Source organism: Columba livia, chromosome 5 (genome assembly GCF_036013475.1).
Source record: "Columba livia isolate bColLiv1 breed racing homer chromosome 5, bColLiv1.pat.W.v2, whole genome shotgun sequence".
Lineage (NCBI taxonomy): Eukaryota > Metazoa > Chordata > Aves > Columbiformes > Columbidae > Columba > Columba livia.
In genome coordinates this window covers 68,389,369-68,408,582 of record NC_088606.1, presented here as the reverse complement: position 1 = coordinate 68,408,582, position 19,214 = coordinate 68,389,369, and the positions used below count along the sequence as shown (strand labels likewise).

The 19,214-nt window shown below is 55.5% G+C and overlaps 3 protein-coding genes across 13 annotated transcripts; 2 read left to right on the top strand and 1 right to left on the bottom strand.

Moving 5' to 3' along the window:
* Window positions 1-5: 5 nt before the first annotated feature.
* LOC102097890 (protein-L-isoaspartate(D-aspartate) O-methyltransferase) lies at window positions 6-4,982 on the bottom strand. Of its 6 annotated transcripts, XM_065065684.1 has the most exons (10): window positions 4,518-4,843; window positions 4,362-4,434; window positions 4,149-4,281; window positions 3,213-3,317; window positions 2,978-3,009; window positions 2,412-2,516; window positions 1,642-1,762; window positions 1,185-1,270; window positions 796-965; window positions 6-465 (listed from the first exon to the last, which is right to left on the bottom strand). In XM_065065684.1, the coding sequence occupies exons 3-10, from the start codon at window positions 4,258-4,260 to the stop codon at window positions 453-455; spliced, it is 744 nt and encodes a 247-aa protein (XP_064921756.1). In that variant the 5' UTR covers window positions 4,261-4,281; window positions 4,362-4,434; window positions 4,518-4,843; the 3' UTR covers window positions 6-452. The 6 variants fall into 6 exon arrangements, with proteins under 6 accessions (XP_064921756.1, XP_064921755.1, XP_064921754.1 ...); XM_065065683.1 differs by lacking the exons at window positions 4,362-4,434; window positions 4,518-4,843 and adding an exon at window positions 4,850-4,982; XM_065065682.1 differs by having other exon boundaries at window positions 4,149-4,434.
* A 128-nt stretch (window positions 4,983-5,110) lies between these two features.
* On the top strand, window positions 5,111-8,088 carry CCDC32 (coiled-coil domain containing 32). Of its 6 annotated transcripts, none has more exons than XM_065065676.1 (4): window positions 5,111-5,165; window positions 5,496-5,733; window positions 6,518-6,674; window positions 6,764-6,997. In XM_065065676.1, the coding sequence occupies exons 2-4, from the start codon at window positions 5,505-5,507 to the stop codon at window positions 6,804-6,806; spliced, it is 429 nt and encodes a 142-aa protein (XP_064921748.1). In that variant the 5' UTR covers window positions 5,111-5,165; window positions 5,496-5,504; the 3' UTR covers window positions 6,807-6,997. The 6 variants fall into 6 exon arrangements, with proteins under 6 accessions (XP_064921748.1, XP_064921749.1, XP_064921747.1 ...); XM_065065677.1 differs by having other exon boundaries at window positions 5,115-5,133; window positions 6,880-8,088; XM_065065675.1 differs by having other exon boundaries at window positions 5,115-5,165; window positions 6,880-8,088.
* An 8,117-nt stretch (window positions 8,089-16,205) lies between these two features.
* On the top strand, window positions 16,206-19,214 carry LOC102097421 (prolactin-releasing peptide receptor). The gene has a single exon (XM_005509845.3). The coding sequence runs from the start codon at window positions 16,695-16,697 to the stop codon at window positions 17,784-17,786; it is 1,092 nt and encodes a 363-aa protein (XP_005509902.2). The 5' UTR covers window positions 16,206-16,694; the 3' UTR covers window positions 17,787-19,214.

Below are 19,214 nucleotides of genomic sequence, written 5' to 3'. Positions count from 1 at the left end.
GGACAGGAAGAGAACTGGCTCTTGTAATTAAACTTCGATAAATCAGGGTAGGTCGCTGCTCTGAAACAGTAATTGTGCCTTATTTTCTTCAAGCATTAGGCAGAGTAGTCAATATTAAAGGGTATTTTTAGTGCAGGTTTAAGTTATTCCTGTTTGCTTTCACAATTCGCTGTGAATAGATGTTACCTATAGCTGATCAGAGAGGAAAGCCAGAGTTATCTGGATCCGTGCGCTGTCAGGAAGCGATGCGGCCTCCGAGAGCCTGCCCTGGTACGGCTGCCGGAGAAACGCCCTTTTCTCCATCCCTGTAAGAGCTCTGCTACCGCAGAACTTGCCTTCACAAGGACATCCACCGATACAGCTGTTGTTCACAAAACAAAATCATGCAGACCATCTACAGCCACAAGTCCCATTCCTGAGCTTTCTGAGGTCACCTTAGAGACAGCCATCCATCAGAATTCATCCCTGAGGTAAAGAAAAACCAACAGTTACTATTTGCGGCCTTCAGTTCAGCAACAGAATCAACAGGCTCTGGTGTTCACCAAAGTGCAGAGGCTCAAAAAAAAAAAAAAAAAGGCAAAAGAGAAAAGCTCAAGTCCTCAGTCTGCAAGCCCCATCTAACAAAACATAGATCCTGCTCTCCAGCTGTGCCTCACCAGCCAAACCTCCTTCCTCTCCCTTTACAGGCAGCGGCTCCTAGGAATGCGGGACTGTCAGTAAAGCCGAGGAGAGCCAGCGCCCAGCGACAGCTGCGAGGAAGAAACCTTCCTCAAAGGAGAGCGATTTTCTTTTTACCGAGGCCATTGCTTTTCCTTATCTGTCAGAGGAACGTAGATCACGCCCATCAGTTGCGTTTCGATGATCTGCCCGTCGCTGGTTTTGTCGTACTGCATCAGGAACTGGTTCGCGCCTTCGGGACCCACTGGCAGTATTAACCGACCTCCCGGCTTCAATTCATTCAGCAGCTGGCAAACAGAAATCGAATCAGCAGAGCCAAAAATCAAAAGAGAGACAACAGAAATAAGCCACGCTGTGAAGGTCACAACACCCCGAGAAGCACAAGCTTGCCAGCTTCATATAAAATAGGCAAACAGAAGCTTTCAGCGGTTCCCTAATGATTCTTCTTTCCGCAGCTGCAGAGGCGGGCAGCCCGCGGCAGCAGACACCAGCACGGCAGCTCTCACCTCCTTCGGCACAGCGGCGGCTGCTGCTCCAACGTGAATGGCATCGTACGGAGCCTCTTCGGGGTACCCCTGCCTGCCATCGCCAACTGCAGCGGGAAAAACGCGCAGAAGAGACTTTTGTTCACCTAACAACTCCACACAGAAATAATTCTTCCTGTACCCTTTCAGCTGAAGTCTAGATGACAAAAACTTTGTGACAAGGTTGTGATGGGAATTTTAACTTCGCTGATTAAATTTTCCAAAAGGGAGAGAGATTTCTGGAACTGAGCCGCGCTAGAAGGAACAGGCAAGGCCAAGAGGGCCTTTAAATAACACAGTGACTTTGCGCAGACTCAAGATTCCAGATACAGGCAGAGCTGACTCAGGTTATTCCCCCCAAAACGCAGTGTTGGGGTCAGCGTGTCGGAGCCCACGGGCGTTCCCAGCAGGGGACACGCGTGGGGGGTGCAGAGCTCACCCACGAGTTTCACACGGCCAGAGCTCAGCAAACTTGGATCATCTTCTTGGACGTTTCTGATGGATTCGTGTACCAGTTCTTTGATGTGCTCTATGCCCACAGCTTTCCCTGTTGGGCCCGTCTGAAAAGACAAACAGCAAACGCCAAATATCTCCGGTGTGTACAGAGATGGATTTCACAGGGCAAGTTACTGTGGGGGTTGCAGAATTGCCAGGAAGAAACCTAAGAGCAGAGTTTCTGAACAGGAGGTGCAAACACTCTGCCCCTTGGTTTAAAGGCTGAGCAGTCCCAGTTAGATGAGGTTCTATAGAGATACACAGATGCTGCCTACGGGGATTCCGAGCAATCCTTCCTTGCCAAAGAAATCATTACTGGGTAGAATTAGCAGTTTCCTGGCAGGGCCAGTTCTTGACTAATTAACCTCCTGAGCAGAGGAACTTGACCAGCTTTCTAGCACTTGACACAAAATTATTTCAGGAGCTTAGAAAGCAGAAACACACTGTGACTACTTAAGAAGCAAACTAAAACCCTAAAATGGACTTGCACAGTAGACGAACACACTTCTCTCAAGCTGAACCGGGTGAACGTAGAAAACATCTCACGGCAGATACAGCATCCATTCACATTCCAAAAATGACTGTATTTGTTTTTACCACAAGCTGATTCGGGAGGAGTTTCCTCCTTTCTCCCACCTCCTCGTCCCCTCACAAAAATCAGGCGCCAGCTGCGGCAAACTCCGCATGGCTGGCAGGAGCGCGGCCCGAGCTCACCATCCTGGCAAAGCACGCCGTGAGGTACCCGCTGCCCGATCCCACGTCCAGCGCCTTGGCACCTTCCACCAGCTGGTCCTTCAGCAGCTCCAGCGCGTGGGCGTGCTGCGGGACAAGGACGTGTCAGACAGCGTTGTCCGCTCCCATTGCAACACAGCGCACCCGGCGTCGTGTCTGGCACGTTCAGAGCGGAACTCAAGGGTTTGATTGGGAAGATCTTTTTGCAGAAGAGCATTTACAAAGAGGTTCAGTAATACAATGAGAAGCAACAGGAGAAAGAGTCTCATGCAAAAAAACTGGACAGCATTAATACTTAGTGGAACGGAATTTCCACCTCAGCATACGTAAGCATAGGCATACGTAAGCAACGTAAGGAGCATAGGGCAAATTCTTCTTAAACAGAAGAAAAGCTTCACACGTACGGTGCCTAAAGAAACAAGCACGCCAATCCCGTCCTTGGGACCTGTTTCACCTTCCGACTTTAGCAGTTGAGAAAAAATAAGATAAAAAATGGCAAACAAACAATTTCTTCCATTTCTGTCAAAAGCGAAAAAGCTACATCTTACCATATGCGGAGCACTGATTGTAGCCTTGTAGCCTAAAAGGAAACCGGTGACAAAAGTTAGGTGATAAAAAAGTGATGGTTCAAATTACCGATGCGAACAGTTCTTTATTCTCCCCCACTTCCCTCTAAGAACACGAGAACACTCTTCTCCTCCGCTGCGCCTCCTGCCCTCCGTCAGCGGGACAAGCACAGTCCCTGCACACCGGGAAGGGGCGACACTGGCCTTAGGTACTCACCGATAGACTGAGGAGAATCCATGTATGGGAAATACTTGATGTAGTGACCTCTGTCAGTAGCCAGCAACACATCAAAGACTCGCTGGGATTTAATTATCCCTTTTTCTGGAAGAAGAAGGAAACCAGAGACAGAAAGGACTGTAGCAAGGAGAGGTTTGGATGGGGGAGACAGCCCAGGGAGGTGGCGGAACTGGGACAGCTCGACCTTAGGAACCCGAGAACGGACAGCAAACAAAACCGCAGATGTACACCCTTTCGGTGTCTGCTGCACGGAATTAATCCCACGATGGTCCCGCCCATCAGCCCCGGCTCTCTCAGCAGATGGTGACTTCACACCCACAGCGTTTCTGGGGCTGTCAAACCCAACGAGGGGTAAATAGTTACACCATACTGACAGCAGAGCCTCTGCTTCAGGTTTCAGGAGCACTGGAATGGTGCGTAAACTAAAGAGCAACGGCTGCAGAGACAGCAAACGTCCCTTTGTACCTCATCTCCAAGGGAACTCTGACGGGAAAATCAGCTCGAGCAGCAGCGAAAATTCAAGGCTATTTTTAAGCGAGCTGCAACATTTTAAAAGGTGTTGTGCAGCGTGTTAAAAGGTGGTGTGCCGCATGTTAAAAGGTGCTGTGCAGCGCGTTAAAAGGTGCCGTGCAGCGCGTTAAAAGGTGCCGTGCAGCGCGTTAAAAGGTGCCGTGCAGCGCGTTAAAAGGTGCCGTGCAGCGCGTTAAAAGGTGTCGCTGCAGCGGAGCAGCAGGAAGGCCCTGGACACTTCTCTGCCCCTCTGGCATCACATCTCGTTTCCAGTTATAAATAGCACAAGTTCAGCAGGGACAGATAGCGCAGCTTGGCAACGTTAGCTCCAGCGTGCCGGGCGGAGCAGCAGCACAGGGACCGCGGTGTGACGCTCGGCGTGTTCCCCCGGGCGCCCGTACTCACTGTAGAGGTTGTTGACCAGCTCGGGGTGCGTCTTGCCGCTGGAGGCCCAGGCCATGGTCCTGGCGAACAGCAGCCCCATGAGCGCGAGCGCCGCGGGCCGCGGGCCGCTCATCCCCCGCGCTCGGGCAGCGGCCTGCGGGGGAATTCAGAACTGGTGCTTCCACAGCCGCCAGAAAGTCACCTTTCCTCCTCGAAATGCGACACCGCACTTACTGTAGGGGTTACAACACTACAGTGTGCCGTTGCGCAGGGCAGCCTGTCAGCCCCGGGAACCCACAGGCAAGAGCTGTAAGAAGTTACAGCCTTGATTACAGCAAAAGCTGTAGGAAATAATGACCCCCCCCGCACAATTAAAACGGTTAATTGTACCCAAAGCAGCTGCCTTGTTGAGCCCCAAAACCCAGGGCCGGGAGGAGCCGCCGGTGGGGTCACGGTGACAGCGGGTGACGGCGGGGCCGCCGGGCGGGGGGCAGCGGGGCGGGCAGGACCGCGGCACCGCCTCGGGAAGGCGGCGGCAGGGCCGACACCGGAGCCACAAGAGCCGCCCCACGGGGGAGGGGGTTCGGCCCCGGTTCAGCCGGCACCGCGCGGCCGCCGCCGTGCTGGGGAACGCGAGGCCGAGAGACCCCGGAACGGGCCCGGGCCGCCCCCTCCCGCCAGGCCCGCCGCCGCGCCGGGCCGGGACCGGCACCGGGACTCACCGCGCAGCCGCACTGAGGCGCCGCGGCACGTTGCCAGCTGTAACGGCTCGCTCGCTTCCTCCGCGCAGGAAAACTTCCGCCCTTCGCCAAGATGGCGCCGCAGCGGAGTCAGTTTCCTTCCCGCATCCTGCTGATTCTCCGCCCTCCCCTGGGCGGCGGGCTAATAGGCGCCCTTCCACCGCCGAGGGAGCGCGGCGATTGGCCAGACGCAGATGCCAACCGACGCCCTGCAGCCGCCGAGAGAGCGCGACGATTGGCCAGATGCGGCTGCCAGTCGACACGTGGTGAGAAGCTGTCGCGGGTTTCCGTGTTTACGGTGCGGGCGGTGGCCGAGGCGGGTGCGGGGACCGGAGCGGCGCTTCTGTGTCCCCGGGGAAGGGGCTCGGAAGCCCCGGCGAGCGGGGGTGACAGAGACCCCAGGGAATGGGCTCGGGCGGCCCCGGGGAGCGGTGGGGTCCGCGGGGACAGGCGCGGGGGGGCCTGGCCCGGCTCCCGCGGGCCCCTCAGGGGACACTGTGACACGGCCGAGCGCGTCGTCGCACTCTGGGGGTTCCTGAACCGTCCGGTGACTCGTGCAGAGGGCAGGGCAGGGAGGCCTGGCAGAGAGGGATTTCTGCGCGATATTCACCGTTTATCCCCCCCTCAGGCCTCCAGGATGAGGATGATCGAGAGCATGGACTCCGCGGTCAGCAGGCCCAGCGAGGAGCTGTGGGCCGAGATCTGCTCGTGTCTGCCGCGGCCCGAGCAGATGGACCCCGGCGACGCCTTCACCGACTCCTTCGTGGCTCCCTGCGCCCCGGGCAGCGGCTCCGGCGGCTCTGCCCCGGCAAACCCGAAGCCCTGGGCACCCCTGAGCGATTCCGAGGTGTATTTGGCATCCCTGGGTGAGTGGCGAGGCTTCCACCTCCACATCCCCCGCGGGGCCTGGTGGCAGCCGTGGCCCCGTGTGTGCGCCTCAGGTGACGGTGCGCCCGGCTCCGCTCGGAAAGACGCCTTGCGACTAATTAATAGGGCATCTGACTCGTTTATTGCAAGTGTGTCAGTGGAAACGAGAAGCATGGTTGTAGCATCTTTGCCTGTGCCACACAAAGGAACGTTTTATCAAGTACAGACCAAATAATTTGGTTTTTCCCCAAAAAATTAAGAGCAGTAGGCACAGTGCAGTTTTCTTCTCTGCAGAGCGTGTGGTGGCGCTGTAGCTGACTTGGGGAGGCGCATTCGGACCTCATTACAGAGCCCGCGTGGTTTTGTGTTGGCGGTGTTTGTCTCGTCCTTTCTATGGGGCCTCGGGAGATGCTTCTGAGGGGAAAGAGCAAAGTGGCGTTTCTTTCTGTGACCTGTTTGCTGGTTGGAGGGGGCGGGCAGGTACGGGAAAGAAAACTCTGATGCTTTTCCAAATCATGCCTGCTAGAGTTATTATTAAAACTCAAAACATGGGCAGAGTTGACTGATTACATAAACCTTCAGAAATGTCACCTGAAAAATATCATCTTGTGTGCATAAAAGAAATACAGACTTGAAATACAGGAGGGGAAAATGACTTTTTAAATGTGGTGTAGTCTTGAAAAGTTTAACTTTTTTTTGGTATAGAAATCCAGATACTTATTCTCTTTCCTTTCAAAGAAAGCGTGATGAAGACACTAACGGTCCCTCCTTTGCCCCTGGCAGAGAGAAGGCTGATGCGCATTAAGGGCCTGTCCCAGGAGGTGACGTCCAAGGACATGCTGCGCACGCTGGCCCAGGCCAGGCAGGAGTGCTGGGACCGCTTCCTGCAGGAGAAGTTCGAGTCCGAGTGTTACGTAGAGGGACACGACTCCGAGGAGAGGTAACGAGCAGGCGGGTGGGCAGGGGTCAGCGCTGCCCGCCTTGCCAAACAGGCTTTGTGTCTTAAAAACCAATACATGGTTTTGTCAGGACCCGCGGAGGTGCAAGGAGTACACACAGAGGGTTTTGCTGACGCTGTTTCCGTGGGTTCCCGTGCGGCGCTGTTGTTGCGTTCTGGTTTCACGCGGTGTCTTTGCTCCCCGCAGCACGCTGGAGCAGCTGAAGCGCTGGCTGCAGCCCGACAAGGTGGCCGTCAGCACGGAGGAGGTGCAGCTGCTGCTGCCGCCCGAGCCCCCGGGCAGGGGGCCCGAGGAGGAGCCCCCGGCCGCGGAGCAGTGAGAGCCGCGCCACGGCCGCCTCTTGTCCAGCCCCGCGACAGGCAGAACCGGGAGGAACGGCACGCAACAAAACAAGGCAAAAAAGCTTTGGCCTTCCAGGGACAGCAGCTGCGTTTGTGGTGGACAAGAGTGACGCGCTGGTGACACGGCGACCGCGGAACTGAAACCTGACTTGGATCTGCTCCCCGCCTGTAGCGACCTAATCATTCCAGTCCGACTGTGCATTGTTTGGAACTCATCAGGAGACACGTTGAACAACAACTACCAGTTGTTCAGAAGCATCAGGAAACGTCGTGGTCTAGAACAGAACAGATAAACCCACTGAATCCATTGTTCTTCCTGTCTTGTACCTTTTTTGTTACTCAGGTGGGCATTTTCTTTCTTTGCTGCAAGGTCCCCGCGGTGTTTTCTGCAGATCTGCGCTATTAAAGTCTGAGTTTGCCCTGAGCTGTGCCTGGAGGAGCACAGATAATTCCCACCGCTGTCAACTGAAAACCCTAAAGCACGCTATTCTTGCAGTTGTTAAATTGATTGTGTCATTGATGTTGTAACTATTTAACATTCCTCTCTATGTCATGTGCCCTCCTACGATACCCACGTTATTGGCCAAACTGTCCTTTACAGAATAGACTGGAGGGGGGTATTTTTTCTCTTGTTTGTTGTTTTGTACCCGTTTGTCTCCTTCAGCCTTTGCAAACGAGGATCAGAGGAGATTCTGTACCAGGAAACCAAGAGCGATAACCAGGGAGGCTACAAATAGCTTGTTTTCATCACAGACTTGCATAGAATTATCTGACTTTAAACATGTTCTAGTATTTAATTGGTTTTCATCCTGTTTAACTGGCTTATTTCCAATTACTAATGGAAAAACCCTGTAATTGTGTATTTGTGTAAAGCTGATGGTTCTTTAAGCTGCGCTTTCTGCCTTCGCTCCGGAGGTCGGTAGGGGGAAGCAGCGCACGCTCAGACAAAGCTCGGCAGGACAGAGGTGGTAGGGCTGGTTAGTCCCGGGAGTTCGCACGTGAGGTTCCTACCGTGTTCATTATCTACCTGTATGAAAATGCATTTTTAAAAGTAGCTCCTTGCTCCGCTGCCCCTGTTCCTGTGTCTGTACCGCTGTAAATGGTGTTATTAGCTCGTTTGCTGGCAGCTGTTGCCAGCTCACCCACCGCGAAGTCACGCTCATCGCTCTCCCCGAGAACAAACAGGGCGTTCAAGGCTTGGGAAACGCAGTGAATCACCTCAATGTCAGTGCGACAAGACTCGGGACTCTCGTGTCTTGTTACAGGGTGGCCTTTGTCACCTTTTAAATGTCCCTTATAATTTGCCTGCTTTCTGGAGCAGATGGGCTGTAACGCTCCCTCACCGCAGTGCCAGCCTGAGCAAAGACGCTTCTGGGTACTTCCCAGAACCGGTAGGTGCAGAGAGAGCTGCAATTTCGGTGTGTTCGCAGGCTGTTTTCCAGTCAGTACCTTTCCTTCCTGCGACCAGCAATGGCTGTCAAGATGCTTTCTGTTGCTTTGTCTCTTCCTGTTAAAGCTATCCAGGAAAGAAACGTATTCAAAGTAACTGCACTGAGCCGTTTCCAGCTCTGGGGCCGTGTAACCCAGCGGTTCCTCCAGAGGAGGGACCTTGGGCAGCAGCACCCAGGGTTTCGTTTTTAAAATTAGCTCAGAAGCCTGAGAAAAGGGTCTGGGGAAGGATTATGGCCCAAATACAGAGCAAGTCGAGCCCTTTGGATGTGCGTCAATGCTCTGGCACCACATTCACGGTCCTTGGCTGCTGAGTTACGTGTGCCTGTCCTGTACCGATGCCTGGGGAAGGAGAGGCTCCTCTGCCTTGGCTGATCCCAAATCCCAGCTACTCCAAGTAGGAGGAGGAGCCGTTTAAACATGGCCAGGGGTCCAGATCTGCCAACCCTTTGTAGAGAAAACCCGGGCAGTGGGTCAGTCCAGCAGTGCCCACGGAGACCAGATTGTTTCATCAGGTCCAGGGGCTTGCAGGAAAAAGAAAAGGAGCAGGATCACCCAGCGCCAAGCAGGGTGGAGGCCAGAAGGTCTAGAAGTCTCTGTGCTGGAGGAGAAAGCTTCCCGTGGATAGGCGAGGAGACGCTGGTGAACAGGGGAGTCCCCATCCCGCGGTGCGGCAGCTCCCCGGTTTCCCCGTTTGTGGCTGGGGGTCAGCAACACCAGCACCGGGCAGGCAGTGAGCGGCAGCTTCTCCGCTAACGAGGCTGGTTAACTGCGGGTTGTTAATTGCGGGTTGCCCAGGATGGAGCGGGGATCAGCCCAGCGGAATGTGACCAGCGGGGCTGGCAGACCGAGCCAGCGCTGCACAACAAACACAAGATTAAAAATAATAATAAAATCAGCTATTTCATCAGCACACAAGCTATTTTTTTAAATCTAATTTTAAGCTAACTGTGCCTTTACTGCATAAACATCTGCGCTTGGGTAGTTCAACCCTCCCAGCACCCACGGGAGGCACTGCAGCACAGAGGTGTTGCAGGAAAATCTGGGATCTTCTCTGTGGTCCATCCTTCAGACACCGACCCAGAGATCAGACCTGGGCTTAGTCTGTGCTTAAATCCCCCCACGGACAGCAAGAATTCTCCATTCCAACCCCTAAGAGCTTGTCCAAAGGTCACTTAACCCGTGAGTACGTGAAGCAGCGCGATGGGTCCGGCAGGGCTGGTGCGCCGGGTGGTGATGCTGCTTGTGGCTTAACCAGCAAGGACTTGACTTCAAGCTACGATGGTTTATTCTAGTAAAAAGCAAGCTGTGCAGCTCTTATCAATCAAACCAACTCTTGCTGGTACAAGCAGCATTTCGCTAGGGCTTTTTTTTGCATATATAGCAACACCAGCTGTCCTGTACATGGAAATAATTCATATGCTGCGAGATGCCCCGATCTGAACAGAAAGACAAGCGTTGGTAACAGCGCGGCAACGGGAGCAGCAAACCGCCAGTGCGTGCAGCCGGGGCCGCGGCGTCCGACTGTTGCACACAGACCCGCTATCAAACAGCACAGACGATTTCTCAGCTGCGAGGAACCAGTGATCACAACAGAAATGTTCGTCCCGCTCCACTTTGTGCCTTTTAAACACAACACTTTGCCCTTTTCTCTGTGTGAAACTGCTTTTCTCTGCCCGCTTAACCTTGCCAGACACGCAGGTCACCCTGGGGGTGTCACACAGCCCCCCACCGCGCTGCCAGCAACTCCTCTGCAGGGTGAGTAAAGAGAATAGAGTGGAATCCCGGGCAGCCTGACCGGCCGTGGCTGCCCGGTGAGCAGAGCCCGTGGGTGTGAGGAAAGGGGGCTGAAACAGGGGCCTCGGAGCACCTTCGTGGTGAAAGCAGCACCTAAAACTGCAAGTGACTAAGGAAAAAGAATCCAGGCAACAGCTGAGGCTGGTGGGTGTCTCTCTGGGATAAAATTGGCCCTAAACATTAATTAAACATCCCTATCAGGCACAAGCCAATGCAGAAATTCAGCCCATCGCTGGCATTCACGGATGTTCATGGGAAAATGGGCACAGCCGCACGTTGAGGTTGGCTTGACATACAGAGATAAATGCTTCGGTGTGACCCAGCCTGTGCTTCCCCAGGAACTTGTACAGGGAAAAGGGGGTTCACCGTGTGCTTGAACCAACAAAACCAATCCGGTGAGCTGGCAGTGCCGCGGGACGCCGAGGATGTCGTGTCCTGCTCTGACCGGCAGGCTCACGGGACGTCACGGCCGCTGGCCCCAGCACGGGTGGTGCTCCGGGCGCGTCGCTGTGCGCAGAGCGGGCGTGGGCTGCAGCCTCAGAGTCCGTCCCCAGGCACAGACCCCTGGCGCGGGGCAACCTGGGACCAAGAGTGGCTTGTCCTACCGGCTCTGTGGAGCCAGCAAAGATCGGGTCAGGAAAGGGTTGTCCAGGATGAGCAGGAGCGGGGGAAAGCTCCGGCCGTGGAGCACGCAGACACAGATGGAGCCTCTGCCCGAGTTGGGGTGCACGTTCCACCCTGACCACCCAGTGATTCGTTGTCCTGCCGGGACGTTCAAACTTCATCTCTCATCTCAAACGATCTTTCAAGAGCCTCCTGCTGCTTTTATCAGATTGTTCTGCTGTTTAAAATGAACAGCAGCTCCCGGCAGCCCGCGATACGGAACAAAGATGATTTTGCTCCTGCTGATCCCCCGGCAGGGCTGGCGCTCGGCTCTGCAGTCGGCTTTAGCACCACCGACACACCTCCTCCAGATCCAGACAGTTAGCAGCCCCGTCTCACCACAACTCACGGTTCTGCACAACTTCTCCTAGCACTGCCCTGACAATTCCCAGGCCTGGTACCAAAAAAGGTCCAGATGATGACGATTTTCTAATTTTCCCTATTGGAGTAAGCTGTGAAGACAAAGATGAAGAAATCCTGCTGTGGAATCAGAGGCTTCTGAAGGAAAACGAGCTGATGCGCGATGCCCTGCTTTGGATCCGGCAGCCGGGTACCCCGGCCCTTCAGTAACGAGCTGCCCCGTTCCTGCGCACTCCCTTGTTACGGGGCAAACACTAATTAATACGTCTGACATCAAAGCGATGCCCGCAGAGAAACAAAGGTTTGTTTTCCTTCCACGGGAGAAAGAACAAAAGCAAAGATAAAAACTCAAAAGCCCCAATGTTGTCAGAGGGGCAACCGCTGCTCCGAAGCGGTTCTGTGGCGGCGTCTTTCGGAACAGCCAAGCGCTTTGAAGTTGTGATGATTGTCCTGGCGCTTCTGATAAAAGCTTCCTACAGGACTTCAGCTGAGAGACTGTGCTGGGGGAAAGCAGCTGCTTGGTTTTTAGGGGACAAACTTGGTGGACCCAGGGTGGGTCTCTGGGTGCTTGTTGCTCTCCCAGTGCCTTTGTCATCCCCTGCCCTACAATTACTGCCTCATTAGGGAGTCCCTGGGGAACTCAGGGCTGCCCAGGGAGGCGTTTGCCTTGTTCCCTTGCACTTCCAGCTCTGTTTTTACTCTTTATCTGGGATATCTCAGAGACCAACCCTTTCCCTTTCCCTGCCCAGTGGGGACGAGGATCCGAGTCCTGCCCAGAAACCTGCAACACGAACCCCCGTGCGACCCCTCCTGCCGTTCCCAAGGCAAATCACCCCGGGAGCCACGCAAACCCATCGCAATCCCGAGCGCGGCGGCAGGTTTGCTGCAGGATGTAGAAGCTCCGTGCCCGCGGAACGAGCGGCTTCCCAGCTGCTTTGGGAGCATCTTTGGCCCAGGACAGAAAAGGGTTTCCCCTGCTAAATTGCTGAGGGCTCCCTCCCCACCAAAAACCCACCCAAAGGGCTCAAAGCTGCGAATCAGGGGCAACCGGCCCCATCTTCACATCAGCCCCTCGCTCAGGTCAACAGGGTAATTATCCCTGGGGTTAATTTCAGCTCTCATTACCACCAAGCTTGTCATAACACTTGCATAATGTAATGGAAACAAAGTAATTACTGTAGGTGGTATTATTGTTGGCCACTCAAGTCTCCTTAGGAGTTGGACATTATTAACTTCATCTTGCCACCAAAATCAATATCAGAGCGATACTCGGTTCCTCTTTTTAATCACACGATGCAACTGTGTTACAGTCATAAATGCCCAATTAAAGCTAATTTCTCCCAAGCCCCCATTTCTGAAGCCTTTCTCTGTGTATCGATCGATCACACAGTGATTCACTAACTTGAAATAAGCTGGAAACCATTTCCAAAGGGAAAATCAAGTGGAAAAAGCACTTCTGGTGTGGCAGAGGTGGCAAGAAGAGGCGGGAGGGTGGAAAAGAAACGGGAGGAAAGATGCGACCTGAGAACATCAACCCAACATCGCAGCCTCCAGCATGGGAGTAGTGTTAATAATCATCCTGTGACTCTGTTTCCCCAGCTCAGATACCTGTCAGTGGTGACAGGGAACAGCCCTAAGAACGTCAACCAAAAATTGAAATGACTTGAAACTGCCTTGTGCAGCAACATCTGCCCTATAAGCCTGCAGTTTTGGCAGAAAATCCCCAGATTTCCAATACATCGCCCTTTGCATTTGCGAGGGGAGAAGGGCGCTGGCTGGAGAGCCCGCTGGGAACATTCCCGTTTCCCTGCAGCCGCAGCCTCGCCGAGGCAGCCGCGCCGAGGCAGCCGCTCCAGGCAGCTCCGCAGCTCCAGAGCCCGGCTCTCACCCGAGTAACTGCTGTGCCCCGTGTGCCGTGCAGGATCGGTGCGACCGAGCTCTGCCGCGGGAGCAAAAGCAGCTTTACCCCCTGGCACCCAGGGGCTGGAGACCCCTCAGCACCCAAGGCAGCTCTGCCACCTCCCAACAAGCACAAAATACCTGGGCTGGGGTTTTCCCCCACTGTAATGTTTTTTTAAAGTTCGCCAAAGCACTTCAATCATCATTTCCAAGTTCAGCAAACTGCTTCAGCCCCCTGGGCTCTGCAGGGACAACAGAACTGCTGAACAACCCCTGACAGGGGGACCTGGCACCACCTTTTCTACCTAATTGGGGAATTGGCTCCACCTCTTCCAGCACCTGGTGCTGCTTTAGGCACAGCTGGAGCCTCGGCCAGGTTGTCCTGGCAGCTCCACCAGGTTTCATCACCCTGCTCTAGCGGAGCCATTGCCCAGGGTCTGCGCGGGCGCTGCCAGAGCCACCTGACCTCAAGCCTGGCTCAAACACCAGTTCCTACAGCCCCAACCCTGTGTGAAATCTCTGCTAAAAAGGAGGAAAGTCATTAAAATAAGTCCACCCACTCTCCGAGGCTGTATCCTTACAGCTGACCTGGGTGCATTGCTCGGGCAGATGTGGAACTGAGGAGAGGAATAGCTTTAGTGACCTCAGCCGTATGGATCCTGCTTGCTCTAAATCCCCAAACGCTTTATCTTTGCCAACAGCCCTTTGATCACAGCCGGGAGATGTGGGGCTGCGCGACGTCCTCACCACACACCCGGCCCCTCAGAACCGAGCCCAGAGGGAGCCAACACAACTGGAAATCAACCACGGGAAAGGAACATCACCTGCCATCTTAAACACCAGCAGCTCCAGCCTAAGAGTGACCAGCGTATGGACACATTGGGTTTATTTGCTTTTAAGGACATTTACATTATTTGTGAACGCACACAGGAGAGAACAGCCAAGAAATAAAAATCTAACCCTGATTCTTGTGTGTCCCTACATGCCCAAATCCATTGCAGAAGCTTTTTCAAGTGTCTGTGCAAAGAGCACTTTAGTGACAAAGCTTTTTTCCCAAGCTCTTAAAAATGTCAATGCTGAAGTTAACTTGAAAGTAAACGCCCGTTGGCTGGAAAGGTCACGGGTCTCTGGTTTGTCCCTGCACAGATCCTGTGAGCACTGAGGGTCCTGGGCACATCCGTGATAACAGATGACCCGAGACGTTCCTGGAAATACCGAGAAAGCTGGTGGTTTGGTGGGGAGATGATCGCGTGATGCCTGGGCCGGGCCCCCATTTGTGTTTGGGGCAATCCTGCCCAATTTCTCGGCCATGGAAAGCGGGACGGGGGGCTCGGCCCTTTCAGGTCGGCAGTCTCAGCGCTGCCCCCAGCAGGCTGCGCTCCTGGCCTGGCTTGGTTTGTCTTCTCCACCAGGAAATAAACTGCAGAATGGCATTTTGTTGCCCCATCCTGTGGCTGGGGGCTGGGTGCGACTGCCCACCGCCCCTCGCTCTCGCTGCCTCTGCATGGGCTGCATCTCCAGGGGGTACACGCTGCGTCTCACGCCTGTCCCCACTCCACAGCTGCTGGTGGCACCCGATGGCTGGGCCACCTCACCCCATGGCTGGGCACTCATCAACCCATGGCTGGGCCACCTGGCCCCACCCTGCCCTTGCCCCATGGTGGGGCCACGAGCCCCCTGGGGTTGGGTGCCCATCGCCCTACTGATGGGTCACCCTTGTCCCATGGCTGCCTGCACCCCATGGCCACCCGCACCCCATGGAAGGGCTGCCCTCGCCCCGCGCTGCCCTCGCTCCTCCATGGTCGCCCCCGCCCGCTCCCCCGGGCCGGGACCCCGACGGGGCGGCCGCAGCCCGTTCCCGGGAGCTCCGCGCGGTCCTTGCGCCCTCCCGCGCCGTCCCCCCGTTACTCCCCCAGCCTCTCCCCTGCCCTCCCTGCCGAGGGGGGGCTCCTGGAGCGGGCCCCGGGGGCTCCCGGAGCTTCCCCGCAGCCGCCCCGCCGCGCGGAGCGCTCCGGTCCCTGGAGCCACCGGCCGGGCTGGGGCGGGGATGGGGGGAGTGCGGGGGGGCTGCGGCTCCGCCTGCGGAACCGTGGGGTGGGATGTGCGCGTCCGAGCCCACAAAACCCCAGCGAAAGCGGCTGTGAGTAAGAACTGCGGCTGCCGGAGCTCTCCTGGCGAACACCCTCGGTGAACGAGCCGGCTCCTCCTCATCCTCACAGCCCCGGGCAGGTAAGAGCCCCGACGGGGGATCCCTCAGCAGGTCCCTCTGGGACTCAGCCAGGCTGCGGGAGAAGGACCCGCCCCGGGCACGGGGGGCTGGCTCGACCCCCGCTAAAGGAATGGAGCTGAATAATTATTCTCTAAATTATCCATCATGTTGGCTTCTCGGCTGCAAGTTTCAATCGGGATTTTGGATTCCCAGCCTGAGCAGGGCACGGGGACCTGGAGCCGCGTTAATCACCGTGTGCACTCTGCGTGTGCAGCCGTGAAGTAGAAAATCATAGTCTCAGTTAATTATGGGAGCTAATTAATTAATACTGTTTTGACTCTCCACTGAGGGGAAGAAGACTGTTCAAGTCCCGGTGAGGGGGATGAAACGGTAATTTGTCAGTGCGGGCTCCAAGAGGAGGGTCCTGGAGGGCGATTCTTCATTTCCTTGCACTTTCTGCTCAAACACATCTGATATCTTCCCCCTCGGGCTGCTGGCGGGAGTTCTGTGTGCCCAGGGACAGCGACCACACGCTTCCAACCACCCCCGTGCACCCCCAAACACCCCCATGGGTCCCACACGAGGGAAGAATAGGGAAAACCTCCCAAGGCAGGAGAAGCCTGAGCTCTGTGGGTGATGGAGAAATAACCAAGGGGGTAAAACAATACAGTGGGACGGGGTATGGTGGGGTGGGCTGGGATGGAGAAAGGGCAGGGGATGGAGAAAGGGCAGGAGAAGGAGAGAGGGCAAGGGATGGAGAAAGGGCAGCGGCAGGGGATGGAGAAAGAGCAGCAGCAGGGCTGGCAGGTCGCGGTGGAGTTGGCAGCGGAAAAATGGAAATTAAAAAATGCAGGAGTGGCTTTTATTTCTGGTCTCTGCCAGCACAGGTCCCAGGTTCCTCTCCATGAGGCATCCCCAGCTCCCCAAGGTAGCCCCTGCAGATCCCCCGGCTGGTTAACCAGCTGGTTAACCATTTCATAGCTGGCTGATTAACCTTTTCACAGCCAGGGTCCCTGCTTCCTCTGTACCGGAGCTCTGCATTGTCTGCCACAGGGCACATTCACTCTCAGAAAGTCACAGCATCTTTTTAATCAGCCAGCGCATCTCTGTGTGCTGTGCCAGAGGACCTGGACCCCAGGGCCGGGTCCTTCTGCCCCAAATCCCACAGCCCATTCCTCTCCCTTTCAGGGCTGGCAGCCTCGTCTCTGACTTCGAGGTACGCAGCAGCAGGGACACAGTGGGGACACAGTGAGGACACAGCAAGGACGCAGTGAGGACACACCATGGCGCACAGCCGGCTGCCCAACGGCTCCTGGCAGAACGGCTCAGCCCCGCTCTTCAGTGGCCTGGACCTCCTCCTGGAGCTGAAGCCGCTCTTCATCCCGCTCTACGCCACGCTGGTGGTGGTGGCGTGCACCGGGAACCTCTTCCTCATCCTCCTCATCGCGCTCACCAAGAAGCTGCACTGCACCACCAATTTCCTGATCGGGAACCTGGCGGCGGCCGACTTCATCATGTGCCTGGCCTGCGTCCCCCTCACCGTGTCCTACGCCTTCGAGGTGCGAGGCTGGCTCTTCGGGATGTTCATGTGCTACTTCGTCACCTTGATGCAGGCCACCACCGTCTTCGTGTCGGTGCTGTCCCTCACCGCCATCGCCATCGACCGCTACGTGGTGGTGGCGTACCCCATCCGCAGGAGGATAAGCCGCAGGTCCTGCGTCTGCCTCGTGGCCTGCATTTGGCTGCTGTCCATCATGGCCTCGGTTCCCACCTCGCTGCACACCCACTACTTGGATCTCAACACCATCGGCCACGACATGATCATCTGCGAGGAGTTTTGGAAGCACGAGGAGAGCGAGCGGCTACTGTACTCGTGTTTGATGCTCCTCTTGTCCTACATGCTCCCGCTTTTGGCGGTATCCGTCTCCTTCTGTGCCATCACCTACCACTTGCGGAGGAGGAACATCCCGGGCGCTGCCTATCCCTGCCAGGACAAATGGACCAAAACGAAGCAGAAGACATTCCGGGTGCTCACGGTCTCGGTGGTGTGCTTTGCCATCTGCTGGCTGCCCCTCCAGGTCGTGAACTTCATCCGAGACATCGACGAGGAGTTCACCATCCTGGACAAGAGGTACGTCAACGTCATCCAGGTCTCGTGTCACCTGATGGCCATGAGCTCCGCCTGCTACAACCCTTTCATCTACGCCTCCCTCCACGACAAGTTCTGGGTCCACCTCAGCAGCTGCTTGTACCGCAAGAAGAAGAGCTCCAGCGTCATGTCCTGCAAGGCTTCTCGCTTCAACACCTGCTCCACCCTGGCAGATGCTCCCACTGCGGTCTCGGAAAAGATCGCTTTGCAGGCTAGATTGTCTTAACTGAAGGACCTCAAGGGATCGGCTTCTCTTTTGGACCCCATGTGCTGTAGGCTGGACACAGGAGCTGGTGGCTGGTCGTGGTGTCGTGGTGGAGGAACACTTCACACCGCCGGTCAGCAGCCCAGTCACACGCATAAAATCTGAATCCTGAACAGGGAAGAAAGTTAAGACGGAGGCATTACAAACAGAGGAGGAGATCCCTGAAGGATTTCCCACTTCCGAGCTAAAAACCATCTGCACAGGGAGCAGCAGAGCAGCTGGAAGGACACGGCAATGAAACAAGAGTTTCTTGGCTCTTTGAGTACTTACCCTATAGCTCAACTCATGGCTGGGCACGGGGTATATACCCTGTAGATCAACTCACAACTGGGGATGGGCTATATACCCTGTAGTTCAACTCACAACTGGGTATGGGGTATATACCCTATAGTTCAACTCACAACGTGGTGTGGGGCTTATACACTACATCTGGAATCACAGCTGGGTACAGTAGGTGGCTGGTGCTTTATCTGGAGCACAACAACTTCCCCCTGCTACTTATTTAGGAGGCAGGTCAGCTCCTAAACAAGACAAACACACATCAGGTGCATTTTAAAAACTCTTTGGAGAGCATGTGTCTTCATTTTGTAGGATAAAGATTGTTCCTAAGCAACAGATAGCGCTTTCTGCCTCTGGAAGAACACCAGGTCTCACAGGTAGCAGTTAAATTGCTGTGCATTTTTTCTTTTAAATTGCGGTTCGTTGGTGAAAGGACAATATGCATTAAGAAATGCGCATTCCTCGGTCGGAGGCTGTGTGGGAGCACAAGGCCGCCGAGAGCAGACGGCGTGTTTTGAGTGGGGGCGACTTTCATAGCCTGCTTGACTTGGGGAAAAGCCACCTCAGTAAGCAGGCGGGAGGGTCCAGCGCGTCCAGCCGACCGCGCAGCCGAACAAGCACAGCAGTGGCATTGTCCCTGTTCTTCGTGGCCGAGCCGGACTCAGGGGATGGGGCACCCAGGAAGATCTCACGCAATGTGCTGGCAGAGGAAGATGTCTTCATCTCCACTCTGAGAGCAGACAAAGATCATATATGTGCATGTTCAAGCTCCTTGGGTGCAGGTGGGAGCCCTGCCGGTGGGCTGCTCTCACCGAAAAGCTGCGGGGCAAAGGATGGGTTTGTTTGTTGGGTGCTGTTTGTGTCTTCAGACACTTGGTGCATCCAGCTGCGAGCTGCTGCCCGTTCACCCTCCCGCTGCCCCCTCTGCGGTGCTGCAAGGACCGTCTTCTGTGGTGCACCCACCAAACGCCGAGTCCCGTGGGTGCTGGTGACCCCCATTGTGCACCCCAACGCAGCTGAACCCCCTTTGCTTTCTGCAGCTTTCCTGTGGCAGATGCTGGATCGCTCGTCCTGGAGGAGCAGAGCAAACCAGAACGTGCATGGCTTGTC